The sequence below is a fragment of the Ostrinia furnacalis genome, unplaced genomic scaffold (genome assembly GCF_004193835.3).
Source record: "Ostrinia furnacalis isolate ACB-3 unplaced genomic scaffold, ASM419383v2 OfSCF0720, whole genome shotgun sequence".
Lineage (NCBI taxonomy): Eukaryota > Metazoa > Arthropoda > Insecta > Lepidoptera > Crambidae > Ostrinia > Ostrinia furnacalis.
In genome coordinates, this window is record NW_021130959.1 from 105192 (window position 1) to 120963 (window position 15772).

Below are 15772 nucleotides of genomic sequence, written 5' to 3' on the forward strand. Positions count from 1 at the left end.
AATTGAGAATGTTACTAGGTATGCAAAATCACTTGAAACCTATGTTAGAGTTAAGCTTTTACATTTACAAATACATTAGTTTTTATTTCATTCAAAAATACCCAGTAGTTATGATTTTATAGGCATTCAAAGTTCGCTTAAATATTGAGTGCCGCCGACGGTCACGTGACCCCACGTGACGTACATTCACAGTGTCCGCTCACTAGAAAACGGATATAAACATACTTAAATACATTTTTTTTGTAAATACAAACTTATTATACATATTAACACCCAGACCCATCACAGAAATTAAAATTGAACCAAACCCAAACTTGATGCGATTGTGTCGTTTTATTGCGAATTACCTTCCAGCTCCATCATTAGACCCCGATTACTATATAGAATTAAAATACTCATCAATACAAAACGAACGAGCCCAAACTCGATGCATTTAAGTCGTTTTATTATAGAGTTCCTATGGCCACCTTCCAGCTCCATCATCAGATCAGCTCCATGTCATCATAATATTGCATGGTCATCCAAATCACATGTGTTTGCGAAATTTCAGCTTAATCGGTTGCCTGGAAGTGGGTCTTAATTCAGCTTGCAAGATTCCACCCATACAAATATGAGCCAGTCACTGTAATATGACGTCACGCGCATAAAATGGCGGGCCGGCCGCCGCCCGCACTTTTAAAATTCAATATCTTGGAAACTAATTGACGTATCGAAATAATTCTTTCACGTGTATTTTTTATTTTTAACAGAGAATACAGAAAGCTAAAAAAAAACAAAATTAGTGAACATTCTTCATTGGAATAAGGTTATGTTATCAACTTTTTGGCCACTTTGTCACGAACTATTTGACGCTGACTGTACCGGAGGGCGATAATAGCAACACTTGACTATTAGTTCGGATTTTTGCCACTTGACGTTCCAAAATCGTGGAGTGTATTTTAATTCGGTCAAACGTCAGTTAGATTTCAAATCTACAAGACATGTAGACAGATATATGACAGCTACGAGGGCCGGCTGATAATTCCGCGGCCTAAGGTACTTAATGAAATAAAATAAATGGTTTCTATTTTTTATTTTGTAATATAATCTCCCTCAAAAGAAATACATTTCTTAAATCTCGCATACAATGCCTTTTACCCACCCAAAAATTTTTTTTTCAAAATGACGACCAACCGCAGCTTTAATTTCGTTGTCATCTGCATATCTCCGGCCCCGTTAAGTCCTTTTTCAAATCGAAAAACAGGAAAATATCGCTAGGTAATAGGTCTTGGCTATATGGTGGGTGGCCAATCTCTGAGAACCCGGTGTCTTTCAGGGCTTGGCCTCGCAACTCGTGCGGCGTGAACGGGCGCGTTGTCTTGCCGAAAGATCAATCCGCGTGTCAGGTTCCCACGTCATTTCTGTACAATAGCCTCGCGAACATAAAGAAATATTCTTCAGCTATCTGCCACGATTTAATTCTTTGGTCAGCCGGAACGATTTTTTCGACTTTTGAACGTTTCCTTCACTCAGTATCGTGACAGGGCGGGGGTCGTTTTCACAGGTCTCTCGTCCGTGTTGAAATAGTCGGGCCCATTTTTTAACCATGGTATATGAAGGTCCAGAATCCTGAAGAACCAATGACATCTCTTCAAAAATGTCTTTCGGTCTATTTTCCTTCTTTACGAGGAATTATGTCCGCGGCGCGCGGTGTCGAAATTCCGCAAATCTCCAGATTTGGCGGACATGGTGATGTCATTTGTTCGATAGAAATTGAACTATCAGTGCAAACTTAATTAGTGATTGCTTTTTATAATACTACTGAGTGTCGCAACTAGTGACATGAGTAACATGCTAATTACTCATCGCTAAGTACCTTAGGCCGCGGAATTATCAGCCGCCCCTCGTATGATACGACGTCAGATGTCACCCTTACCATACCCCTGCCACAGGATTGTGTATTATGTGGTATGCTTGTGTATTTTATCAAAAATATTTAAAACACTTGTTTAATATGATTTCTTATTGCAAACATAACTTTCTCAGTTTCAAATTAAATTAATCTAAGTTTCAGTAAAGGTAAAGCAACTAAAATTAACCCACCTTGAGTTTTCCGCCTCACCGGACTACCAGGCAAGGCGATCCCACCCTTATTCAAGTGGACATTAGGGTTAACTTCCTCTATCAAATGCACCAACACGTTTAACATCTTCAGAGTAACTTGCAGAAACTTCTCGGCTAAGTTTGCAACTTTCTCGCTCTCGAGGTGTTGCCATCTCTCTCTGACGTTTTGGGAGTCGCGCTCGAAGATGTCGCGGTTGGTTGTCTTGTGTTTCATTATGTTGTGGATTTCAACTGGAAAGTAAATAAAAATCATATAAATAACAAAATTAGTAATGTACATTTTGTTATGAGATATCAAATTGCTACTCCTGCATGCTTTGCTTTCATAGATTTAGATCTGGACTTGTTTTTAGTAAAATAAAACTAACACACTTCATTAACTAGCCCAAGAATTGAGGTGGCATTCTAACATGTCATCATAAATCGATGCGGATTTTACCAAATCCAAAGTTCGTCGTTGTTTCTTTTGGTCTATTAAATGGGTCTCATAAGACGGCTCAAGGTCACCCAAAGGGCGACGGTGCGTGCTATGCTCGGAGTTTCCCTGCTCTTAAACTTACCAGAGGCAAATGGGGGATTTAGCCTACACTCCCCATGATGGCTACCCATGATTGGGAAGAACACTACTGCCAAAGGCAGTCTACTTCTACCCCCCTAGACAAGTGTCAAAACGTTACAATTGTAATTTAGAAATCCTATCGCTCTGACGTTTTTTGTAAGGCTAGACGTAAGTCTCCCATCAAACGCTGCAAAGCACGCCCTCCCGCTTTTTTCACCAGCTGCCTACCATCTTCTTAAGGTCGTCTGTCCATCCAGCCGCTCATTACCTGGGTACATGAAGGCGCACAGGGCCAGCGCGGCGGCCCGCGCGGCGACGGCGGCGTCGCAGCAGGCCAGGCTGTCCAGGCAGGAGCCCAGCAGCCCCTGCGAGGAGCACGCGCCGGGGTTGCTCCACGGAGACCAGAGAGAGCAGACCGCTGAGGGCGTCTGTCCATCCAGCCGCTACCAGCATCCTGAGCTTGACAAGGAGACCAGAGAGAGCAGACCACTGAGGGCGTCTGTCCATGCAGCCGCTACCAGCATCCTGAGCTTGACAAGGAAACCAGAGAGAGCAGACCACTGAGGGCGTCTGTCCATCCAGCCGCCACCAGCATCTTGAGCTCGTCGTTCGGTCTTGCTATGGATGAACCTTATGAAAAGGCTCAAGGTCACTCAAAGGGCGACAGTCTGCTCGAAGAAACTTGCCCACCACTGGGCGTCTTTACATCTAGCTGCTTGCAGCAACCTGGAGTTCGTTGCTAAGTTTCGTTCGGTCTTACTATGGGTCTCATAAGAAGGCTCAAGGGCGACGGAGCGTGCTATGCTCGGAGTTTCCCTGCTCTTAAACTTACCAGAAGCGATTGGAAGGTTTGGACTACACTCCCCACCATGGTTAGAACACTATTAGAATGGCAGTCCAGTAGTAAGACCACCTGACTCAGACCTAAAGGTCCCGTTCTAGTAAAGAACTAAGACAGCCAGATCCTCTTTGGTTGAGGATTCCAGGTGAAGCTCGCTTCCACCTTCAGCCTGGTCACTTTTCGTAAGGTGTGATGCAAGCCAGAGCTTCCTCGTTGTAGATGAACAATTCCGTCGATCAATCTAGCAAATGCCTATAAATACAAAGGTCGTCGGTCCATCCAGCTGCTCTTACCTGGGTACATGAAGGCGCACAGGGCCAGCGCGGCGGCCCGCGCGGCGACGGCGGCGTCGCAGCAGGCCAGGCTGTCCAGGCAGGAGCCCAGCAGCCCCTGCGAGGAGTACGCGCCGGGGTTGCTCCACGGAGACCAGAGAGAGCAGACCACTGAGGGCGTCTGTCCATCCAGCCGCTACCAGCATCCTGAGCTTGACAAGGAGACCAGAGAGAGCAGACCACTGAGGGCGTCTGTCCATCCAGCTGCTACGAGCATCTTGAGCTTGTCGTTCGGTCTTACTATGGATGGACCTTATAAAAAAGCTCAAGGTCACTCGGCGACAGCCCGCTCAAAGAAACTTGCACACCACTGAGGGTCTTTATATCTAGCTGCTTGCAACCTTGAGTTCGTTGCTAAGTTTCGTTCGGTCTTACTATGAGTCTCATCTCAGAAGAAGGCTCAAGGTCACCCAAAGAGCACTGGAGCTTGCTATGCTCGGAGTTTTCGTGACCGCTAAAGCTTACCAATGCAAATGGAGGATTTGGTCTACACTGTCTGACCATGATGGCTACTCATGGTTAGGAAGAACACCATTGGCCAATGATACGCCACAAAGCATGGCCACTGGCTTTTGTCTTCTACCCGTCTACAATGTCTTGAGGTAGTCAGTCAATCAAGCAGATGGCTACACTGGGTATCATCATCATTCTAAATCCTATCGCTCTGACGTTTTATGTGTCTCCCAAAAAACGCTGCAAAGCACGCCCTCCCGCTTTTTTCACCAGCTGCCTACCATCTTCTTAAGGTCGTCGGTCCATCCAGCCGCGTATTACCTGGGTACATGAAGCCGCACAGGGCCAGCGCGGCGGCCCGCGCGGCGACGGCGGCGTCGCAGCAGGCCAGGCTGTCCAGGCAGGAGCCCAGCAGCCCCTGCGAGGAGTACGCGCCGGGGTTGCTCCACGGAGACCAGAGAGAGCAGACCGCTGAGGGCGTCTGTTCATCTAACAAAGCTTGCACACCAATAAGGGCGTCTGTCAATGCAGCCGCTACCAGCATCCTGAGCTTGTCGTTCGGTCTCACTATGGATGGACCTTAAAAGGCTCAAGGTCACTCAAAATGCGACAGCCCGCTCGAAGAAACATGCACACCATAAGGTCGTCTTTATAACTAGCTGCTTGCAGCAACCTTGAGTTCGTTGCTAAGTTTCGTTCGGTCTTACTATGGGTCTCATTAGACGGCTCAAGGTCACCCAAAGAGCACTGGAGCTTGCTATGCTCGGAGTTTCCCTGTACTGAAACTTACCAGAAGCGATCGGAAGGTTTGGACTACACTCCCCATCATGGTTAGAACACTATTAGCCAATGGCAGTCCAGTAGTATAACCCCCTGTCTTAGACCTAAAGGTCCCGTTCTAGTAAAGAGCTCAGACAGTCAGATCCTCTTTGGTTGAGGATTCCAGGTGAAGCTCGCTTCCACCTTTAGCCTGGTCACTTTTCACCAGGTGAGATGGGAGCCAAAGCTTCCTCGTTGCAGATGAACGATTCCGTCGATCCATCTAGCAAATGGCTATGAATACAAAAGGTCGTCTGTCCATCCAGCTGCTTACCTGGGTACATGAAGGCGCACAGGCCCAGCGCGGCGGCCCGCGCGGCGACGGCGGCGTCGCAGCAGGCCAGGCTGTCCAGGCAGGAGCCCAGCAGCCCCTGCGAGGAATACGCGCCGGGGTTGCTCCACGGAGACCAGAGAGAGCAGACCGCTGAGGGCGTCTGTCCATCCAGCCGCTACCAGCATCCTGAGCTTCACAAGGAAACTAGAGAGAGCAGACCACTGAGGGCGTCTGTCCATCCAGCCGCTACCAGCATCCTGAGCTTGACAAGGAGACCAGAGAGAGCAGACCACTGAGGGCGTCTGTTCATCCAGCAAAACTTGCACACCACTGAAGGCGTCTGTTCATCCAGCAAAGCTTGCACACCACTAAGGACGTATGTCCATGCAGCTGCTACGAGCATCTTGAGCTTGTAGTTCGGTCTTGCTATGGATGGACCTTAAAAGGCTCAAGGTCACTCAAAGAGCGACAGCCCGCTAGAAGAAACTTGCACCACTGAGGTCGTCTTTACATCTAGCTGCTTGCAACCTTGAGTTCGTTGCTAAGTTTCGTTCGGTCTTACTATGGGTCTCATAAGACGGCTCAAGGGCAACGGAGCGTGCTATGCTCGGAGTTTCCCTGCACTTGTACTTACCAGAAGCGATTGGAAGGTTTGGACTACACTTCCTACCATGGTTAGAACACTATAGCCAATGGCAGTCCAGTAGTATAACCCCCTGTCTTAGACCTAAAGGTCCGGTTCTAGTAAAGAACTCAGACAGTCAGATCCTCTTTGGTTGAGGATTCCAGTTGAAGCTCGCTTCCACCTTCAGCTTGATCACTTTTCACCAGGTTAGATGGAAGCCAAGAGTTTCCTCGTTGTAGATGAACAATTCCGTCGATCCTTCTAGCATATGGCTATGAATACAAAAGGTCGTCTGTCCATCCAGCTGCTTACCTGGGTACATGAAGGCGCACAGGGCCAGCGCGGCGGCCCGCGCGGCGACGGCGGCGTCGCAGCAGGCCAGGCTGTCCAGGCAGGAGCCCAGCAGCCCCTGCGAGGAGCACGCGCCGGGGTTGCTCCACGGAGACCAGAGAGAGCAGACCACTGAGGGCGTCTGTCCATGCAGCCGCTACCAGCATCCTGAACTTGACAAGGAGACCAGAGAGAGCAGACCACTGAGGGCGTCTGTCCATCCAGCCGCTACCAGCATCCTGAGCTTGACAAGGAGACCAGAAAGAGCAGACCACTGAGGGCGTCTGTCCATGCAGCCGCTACCAGCATCTTGAGCTTGTCGTTCGGTCTCACTATGGACTTAAATTTACCAGAAGCGATTGGAAGGTTTGGACTACACTCCCCACCATGGTTAGAAGAACACTATAGCCAATGGCAGTTCAGTAGTAAAACCACCTTACTCAGACCTAAAGGTCCCGTTCTAGTAAAGAACTAAGACAGCCAGATCCTCTTTGGTTGAGTATTCCAGGTGAAGCTCGCTTCCACCTTCAGCCTGGTCACTTTTTACCAGGTTAGATGGAAGTCAGAGTTTCCTCGTTGTAGACTCATCGGTCTATCGAGCAGATGGGTACACCACGTTTCTTACCTGGGTATATGCGGAGACCACAGCTGCAGACCACTGAGGCCGTCTGTCCATCCAGCGACACTAGCACACCACTAAGGTCGTCTGTCCATCCAGCTGCTCTTACCTGGGTACATGAAGGCGCACAGGGCCAGCGCGGCGGCCCGCGCGGCGACGGCGGCGTCGCAGCAGGCCAGGCTGTCCAGGCAGGAGCCCAGCAGCCCCTGCGAGGAGTACGCGCCGGGGTTGCTCCACGGAGACCAGAGAGAGCAGACCGCTTTAAGGGTGTCTGTCCATCTAGCGCCGCTTGCACACCACTAAGGGCGTCTTTCCATGCAACCGCTTCCAGCATCTTGAGCTAGCCGTTCGGTCTTACTATGGATGGACCTTATAAAAAGGCTCAAGGTCACTAAAAGTGCGACAGCCCGTTCGAAGAAACTTGCACACCACTGGGCGTCTTTACATCTAGCTGCTTGCAACCTTGAGTTCGTTGCCAAATTTCGTTCGGTCTTACTATGAGTCTCATCTCAGAAGAAGGCTCAAGGTCACCCAAAGAGCACTGAAGCTTGCTATGTTCGGAGTTTCCCTATACTTAAACTTACCAGAAGCAATCGGAGGATTTGGTCTACACTCCCCACGATGGCTACCCATGGTTAGGAAGAACACCATTAACCAATGATACGCCACAAAGCACGCCTTCTGGCTTTTGTCGTCTACCCGTCTACAATGTCTTGAGGTAGTCAGTCAATCAAGCAGATGACTACACTGCGTATCATCATCATTCTTAATCCTATCGCTCTGACGTTTTATGTGTTTCCCAAAAACGCTGCAAGGCACGCCCTCCCGCTTTTTTCACCAGCTGCCTACAATCTCCCTAAGGTCGTCTGTCCATCCAGCCGCTCATTACCTGGGTACATGAAGGCGCACAGGGCCAGGCCGGCGGCCCGCGCGGCGACGGCGGCGTCGCAGCAGGCCAGGCTGTCCAGGCAGGAGCCCAGCAGCCCCTGCGAGGAGTACGCGTCAGGGTTGCTCCACGGAGACCAGAGAGAGCAGACCACTGAGGGCGTCTGTCCATCCAGCCGCTACCAGCATCCTGAGCTTGACCAGGAGACCAGAGAGAGCAGACCACTGAGGCCGTCTGTCCATCCAGCCGCTACCAGCATCCTGAGCTTGACAAGGAGACCAGAGAGCAGACCACTGAGGGCGTCTGTCCATCCAGCCGCTACCAGCATCCTGAGCTTGACAAGGAGACCAGAGAGAGCAGACCACTGAGGGCGTCTGTCCATCCAGCCGCTACCAGCATCCTGAGCTTGACAAGGAGACCAGAGAGAGCAGACCACTGAGGGCGTCTGTCCATCCAGCCGCTACCAGCATCCTGAGCTTGACAAGGAGACCAGAGAGAGCAGACCACTGAGGGCGTCTGTCCATCCAGCCGCTACCAGCATCCTGAGCTTGACAAGGAGACCAGAGAGAGCAGACCACTGAGGGCGTCTGTCCATCCAGCCGCTACCAGCATCCTGAGCTTGACAAGGAGACCAGAGAGAGCAGAACACTGAGGACGTCTGTCCATCCAGCCGCTACCAGCATTTTGAGCTTGTCGTTCGGTCTCACTATGGATGGACCTTAAAAGGCTCAAGGTCACTCAAAGGGCGACAGCCCGCTCGAAGAAACTTGCACACGATTGAGCGCGTCTTTACATCTAGCTGCTTGCAGCAACCTTGAGTTCTTTGCCAAATTTCGTTCGGTCTTACTATGGGTATCTTAAGACGTCTCAAGGTCACCCAAAGGACGACGGAGCGTGCTATGCTCGGAGTTTCCCCGCGTGACAGCTTAAACTTCCCAGTAACCATTGGAGGAATTCACCTTTACTCCCACGATGGCTATGGTTGGGAGAACACTATTAGCCAATGGCAGTCCAGTAGTAAGACCAGCTGACTCAGACCTAAAGGTCCCGTTCTAGTAAAGAACTCAGACAGCCAGATCCTCTTTGGTTGAGGATTCCAGGTGAAGCTCGCTTCCACCTTCAGCCTGGTCATTTTTCACCAGGTGAGATGCAAGCCAGAGTTTCCTCGTTGAGAGCTTCGTCGTTGTAGTCTCATCGGTCTATTGAGCAGATGGGTACACCACGTTTCTTACCTGGGTATATGTGGAGACCACTAAGGTCGTCGGTCCATCCAGCTGCTCTTACCTGGGTACATGAAGGCGCACAGGGCCAGCGCGGCGGCCCGCGCGGCGACGGCGGCGTCGCAGCAGGCCAGGCTGTCCAGGCAGGAGCCCAGCAGCCCCTGCGAGGAGTACGCGTCCGGGTTGCTCCACGGAGACCAGAGAGAGCAGACCACTAAGGACGTCTGTCCATCCAGCCGCTACCAGCATCCTGAGCTTGACAAGGAAACCAGAGAGAGCAGACCACTGAGGGCGTCTGTCCATGCAGCCGCTACCAGCATCCTGAGCTTGACAAGGAGACCAGAGAGAGCAGACCACTGAGGGCGTCTGTCCATCCAGCCGCTACCAGCATCTTGAGCTTGTCGTTCGGTCTTACTATGGATAGTCATACAAGGATGGACCTTATAAAAAGGCTCAGTCACTCAGAGGGCGACAGCCCGCTCGAAGAAACTTGCCCACCACTGGGCGTCTTTACATCTAGCTGCTTGCAGCAACCTTGAGTTCGTTGCTAAGTTTCGTTCGGTCTTACTATGGGTCTCATAAGAAGGCTCAAGGGCGACGGAGCGTGCTATGCTCGGAGTTTCCCTGCACTTAAACTTACCAGAAGCGATCGGAAGGTTTGGACTACACTCCCCACCATGGTTAGAACACTATTTAATTAGCCAATGGCAGTCCAGTAGTAAGACCACCTGACTCAGATCTAAAGGTCCCGTTCGATGTAAAGAACTCAGCCAGATCCTCTTTGGTTGAGGATTCCAGGTGAAGCTCGCTTCCACCTTCAGCCTGGTCACTTTTCACCAGGTGAGATGGGAGCCAGAGTTTCCTCGTTGTAGTCTCATCGGTCTATCGAGCAGATGGGTACACCACGTTTCTTACCTGGGTATATGTGGAGACCACTAAGGTCGTCGGTCCATCCAGCTCATTACCTGGGTACATGAAGGCGCACAGGGCCAGCGCGGCGGCCCGCGCGGCGACGGCGGCGTCGCAGCAGGCCAGGCTGTCCAGGCAGGAGCCCAGCAGCCCCTGCGAGGAGTACGCGTCCGGGTTGCTCCACGGAGACCAGAGAGAGCAGACCACAGAGGGCGTCTGTCCATCTAGCGCCGCTTGCACACCACTAAGGGCGTCTGTCCATGCAGCCGCTACCAGCATCCTGAGCTTGACAAGGAGACCAGAGAGTGCAGACCACTGAGGGCGTTTGTCCATCCAGCCACTACCAGCATCTTGAGCTTGTCCTTCGATCTTACTATGGACCTTAAAAAGCTATAGGTCACTCAAAGGGCGACAGCCCGCTCGAAGAAACTTGCCCACCACTGAGGGCGTTTTTCTTTTAGCTGCTTGCAGCAACCTTGAGTTCGTTGGCAAATTTTGTTCGGTCTTACTATGGGTCTCATAAGAAGGCTCAAGGTCACCCAAAGAGCACTGAAGCTTGCTATGCTCGGAGTTTTCCTGCACTTAAACTCACCAGAAGCGATTGGAAGGTTTGGACTACACTCCCCACCATGGTTAGAACACTATTAGAATGGCAGTCCAGTAGTAAGACCACCTGTCTCAGACCTAAAGGTCCCGTTCTAGTAAAGAACTCAGACAGCCAGATCCTCTTTGGTTGAGGATTCCAGGTGAAGCTCGCTTCCACCTTCAGCCTGGTCACTTTCCTCGTTGTAGACTCATCGGTCTATCAAGCAGATGGGTACACCACGTTTCTTACCTGGGTATATGTGGAGACCACTAAGGTCGTCTGTCCATCCAGCCGCGTATTACCTGGGTACATGAAGGCGCACAGGCCCAGCGCGGCGGCCCGCGCGGCGACGGCGGCGTCGCAGCAGGCCAGGCTGTCCAGGCAGGAGCCCAGCAGCCCCTGCGAGGAGCACGCGCCGGGGTTGCTCCACGGAGACCAGAGAGAGCAGACCGCTGAGGGCGTCTGTCCATCCAGCCGCTACCAGCATCCTGAGCTTGACCAGGAGACCAGAGAGAGCAGACCACTGAGGGCGTCTGTCCATCCAGCTGCTACGAGCATCTTGAGCTTGTAGTTCGGTCTTGCTATGGATGGACCTTATAAAAGGCTCAAGGTCACTCAAAGGGCGACAGCCCGCTCGAAGAAACTTGCACACCACTGGGCGTCTTTACATCTAGCTGCTTGCAGCAACCTTGAATTCGTTGCTAAGTTTCGTTCGGTCTTACTATGGGTCTCATAAGACGGCTCAAGGTCACCCAAAGAGCACTGGAGCTTGCTATGCTCGGAGTTTTCACAACCGCTAAAACTTACCAAGGCAAATGGAGGATTTGGTCTACTCTCCCCACGATAGCTACCCATGATTGGGAAGAACACCATTAACAATGATACGCCACAAAGCACGCCCTCTGACTTTTGTCATCCACTAGTCTACAATGTGTCTATCAAGCAGATGGCTACACTGCGTATCATCATCATTCTAAATCCTTTCGTTCTGACGTTTTTTGTAAGGCTCCCATCAAACGCTGCAAACCACGCCCTCCCGCTTTTTTCATTCGCTCGCTCTCTACTATCTTCTTAAGGTCGTCTGTCCATCCAGCCGCGTATTACCTGGGTACATGAAGGCGCACAGGGCCAGCGCGGCGGCCCGCGCGGCGACGGCGGCGTCGCAGCAGGCCAGGCTGTCCAGGCAGGAGCCCAGCAGCCCCTGCGAGGAGCACGCGCCGGGGTTGCTCCACGGAGACCAGAGAGAGCAGACACTGAGGGCGTTTGTCCATCCAGCCACTACCAGCATCTTGAGCTTGTCCTTCGATCTTACTATGGACCTTAAAAAGCTATAGGTCACTCAAAGGGCGACAGCCCGCTCGAAGAAACTTGCACACGACTGAGGGCGTCTTTACAACTAGCTGCTTGCAGCAACCTTGAGTTCGTTCGGTCTTACTATGGGTCTCATAAGAAGGCTCAAGGGCGACGGAGCGTGCTATGCTCGGAGTTTCCCTGCACTTGTACTTACCAGAAGCGGCGCGGCCCGCGCGGCGACGGCGGCGTCGCAGCAGGCCAGGCTGTCCAGGCAGGAGCCCAGCAGCCCCTGCGAGGAGTACGCGCCGGGGTTGCTCCACGGAGACCAGAGAGAGCAGACCACTGAGGGCGTCTGTCCATCCAGCTACTACCAGCATCCTGAGCTTGACAAGGAGACCAGAGAGAGCAGAACACTGAGGGCGTCTGTCCATGCAGCCGCTACCAGCATCCTGAGCTTGACAAGGAGACCAGAGAGAGCAGACCACTGAGGGCGTCTGTCCATCCAGCCGCTACCAGCATCTTGAGCTTGTCCTTCGGTCTCACTATGGATGGACCTTATAATAAGGTTCAAGGTCACTCAAAGCGCGACAGCCCGCTCGAAGAAACTTGCACACCATTGAGGGCGTTTTTCTTCTAGCTGCTTGCAGCAACCTTGAGTTCGTTGCTAAGTTTCGTTCGGTCTTACTATGGGTCTCATAAGAAGGCTCAAGGTCACCCAAAGGGCGACGGAGCGTGCTATGCTCGGAGTTTCCCTGCACTTAAACTTACCAGAAGCGATTGGAAGGTTTGGACTACACTCTCCACCATGGTTAGAACACTATTAGCCAATGGCAGTCCAGTAGTAAGACCACCTGACTCAGACATAAAGGTCCCGTTCTAGTAAAGAACTAAGACAGCCAGATCCTCTTTGGTTAAGGATTCCAGGTGAAGCTCGCTTCCACCTTCAGCCTGGTCACTTTTCACCAGGTTAGATGGGAGCCAAGAGTTTCCTCGTTGTAGATGAACAATTCCGTCGATCCATCTAGCAAATGACTATGAATACAAAAGGTCGTCGGTCCATCCAGCCGCTCATTACCTGGGTACATGAAGGCGCACAGGGCCAGCGCGGCGGCCCGCGCGGCGACGGCGGCGTCGCAGCAGGCCAGGCTGTCCAGGCAGGAGCCCAGCAGCCCCTGCGAGGAGCACGCGCCGGGGTTGCTCCACGGAGACCAGAGAGAGCAGACACTGAGGGCGTTTGTCCATCCAGCCACTACCAGCATCTTGAGCTTGTCCTTCGATCTTACTATGGACCTTAAAAAGCTATAGGTCACTCAAAGGGCGACAGCCCGCTCGAAGAAACTTGCACACGACTGAGGGCGTCTTTACAACTAGCTGCTTGCAGCAACCTTGAGTTCGTTCGGTCTTACTATGGGTCTCATAAGAAGGCTCAAGGGCGACGGAGCGTGCTATGCTCGGAGTTTCCCTGCACTTGTACTTACCAGAAGCGGCGCGGCCCGCGCGGCGACGGCGGCGTCGCAGCAGGCCAGGCTGTCCAGGCAGGAGCCCAGCAGCCCCTGCGAGGAGTACGCGCCGGGGTTGCTCCACGGAGACCAGAGAGAGCAGACCACTGAGGGCGTCTGTCCATCCAGCTACTACCAGCATCCTGAGCTTGACAAGGAGACCAGAGAGAGCAGAACACTGAGGGCGTCTGTCCATGCAGCCGCTACCAGCATCCTGAGCTTGACAAGGAGACCAGAGAGAGCAGACCACTGAGGGCGTCTGTCCATCCAGCCGCTACCAGCATCTTGAGCTTGTCCTTCGGTCTCACTATGGATGGACCTTATAATAAGGTTCAAGGTCACTCAAAGCGCGACAGCCCGCTCGAAGAAACTTGCACACCATTGAGGGCGTTTTTCTTCTAGCTGCTTGCAGCAACCTTGAGTTCGTTGCTAAGTTTCGTTCGGTCTTACTATGGGTCTCATAAGAAGGCTCAAGGTCACCCAAAGGGCGACGGAGCGTGCTATGCTCGGAGTTTCCCTGCACTTAAACTTACCAGAAGCGATTGGAAGGTTTGGACTACACTCTCCACCATGGTTAGAACACTATTAGCCAATGGCAGTCCAGTAGTAAGACCACCTGACTCAGACATAAAGGTCCCGTTCTAGTAAAGAACTAAGACAGCCAGATCCTCTTTGGTTAAGGATTCCAGGTGAAGCTCGCTTCCACCTTCAGCCTGGTCACTTTTCACCAGGTTAGATGGGAGCCAAGAGTTTCCTCGTTGTAGATGAACAATTCCGTCGATCCATCTAGCAAATGACTATGAATACAAAAGGTCGTCGGTCCATCCAGCCGCTCATTACCTGGGTACATGAAGGCGCACAGGGCCAGCGCGGCGGCCCGCGCGGCGACGGCGGCGTCGCAGCAGGCCAGGCTGTCCAGGCAGGAGCCCAGCAGCCCCTGCGAGGAGCACGCGCCGGGGTTGCTCCACGGAGACCAGAGAGAGCAGACACTGAGAGCGTCTGTCCATCCAGCCGCTACCAGCATCCTGAGCTTGACAAGGAGATCAGAGAGAGCAAACCACTGAGGGCGTCTGTCCATCCAGCCGCTACCAGCATCCTGAGCTCGACAAGGAGACCAGAGAGAGCAGACCACTGAGGGCGTCTTTACATCTAGCTGCTTGCAGCAACCTTGAGTTCGTTGATAAGTTTCGTTCTGTCTTACTATAGGTCTCATAAGAAAGCTCAAGGTCACCCAAAGAGCACTGGAGCTTGCTATGCTCAGAGTTTCCCTGCACTTGTACTTACCAGAAGCGATTGGAAGGTTTGTGCTACACTCTCCACCATGGTTAGAACACTATTAGCCAATGGCAGTCCAGTAGTATAACTCCCTGTCTCAGACCTAAAGGTCCCGTTCTAGTAAAGTACTAAGACAGCAAGATCCTCTTTGGTTGAGGATTCCAGGTGAAGCTCGCTTCCACCTTCAGCCTGGTCATTTTTCACCAGGTTAGATGGAAGTCAGAGCTTCCTCGTTGTAGACTCATCGGTCTACCGAGCAGATGGGTACACCACGTTTCTTACCTGGGTATATGTGGAGACCACTAAGGTCGTCGGTCCATCCAGCCGCTCATTACCTGGGTACATGAAGGCGCACAGGGCCAGCGCGGCGGCCCGCGCGGCGACGGCGGCGTCGCAGCAGGCCAGGCTGTCCAGGCAGTAGGCCAGCAGCCCCTGCGAGGAGTACGCGTCCGGGTTGCTCCACGGAGACCAGAGAGAGCAGACCACTGAGGGCGTCTGTCCATCTAGCACCGCTTGCACACCACTAAGGGCGTCTGTCCATGCAGCCGCTACCAGCATCCTGAGCTTGACAAGGAGACCAGAGAGAGCAGACCACTGAGGGCGTCTGTCCATCCAGCCGCTACCAGCATCCTGAGCTCGACAAGGAGACCAGAGAGAGCAGACCACTGAGGGCGTCTTTACATCTAGCTGCTTGCAGCAACCTTGAGTTCGTTGATAAGTTTCGTTCTGTCTTACTATAGGTCTCATAAGAAAGCTCAAGGTCACCCAAAGAGCACTGGAGCTTGCTATGCTCAGAGTTTCCCTGCACTTGTACTTACCAGAAGCGATTGGAAGGTTTGTGCTACACTCTCCACCATGGTTAGAACACTATTAGCCAATGGCAGTCCAGTAGTATAACTCCCTGTCTCAGACCTAAAGGTCCCGTTCTAGTAAAGTACTAAGACAGCAAGATCCTCTTTGGTTGAGGATTCCAGGTGAAGCTCGCTTCCACCTTCAGCCTGGTCATTTTTCACCAGGTTAGATGGAAGTCAGAGCTTCCTCGTTGTAGACTCATCGGTCTACCGAGCAGATGGGTACACCACGTTTCTTACCTGGGTATATGTGGAGACCACTAAGGTCGTCGGTCCATCCAGCCGCTCATTACCTGGG

General features: G+C 52.2%; 1 protein-coding gene across 1 annotated transcript in view; it reads right to left on the minus strand.

Moving 5' to 3' along the window:
• Positions 1-15772, minus strand: part of htt (huntingtin) — an 82574-nt gene that overhangs the window by 45683 nt on the left and 21119 nt on the right. The window contains exon 17 of the mRNA XM_028300484.1: positions 2083-2334. Coding sequence (XP_028156285.1) covers positions 2083-2334 — 252 coding nt within the window. The remainder of the gene's footprint in view (positions 1-2082; positions 2335-15772) is intronic.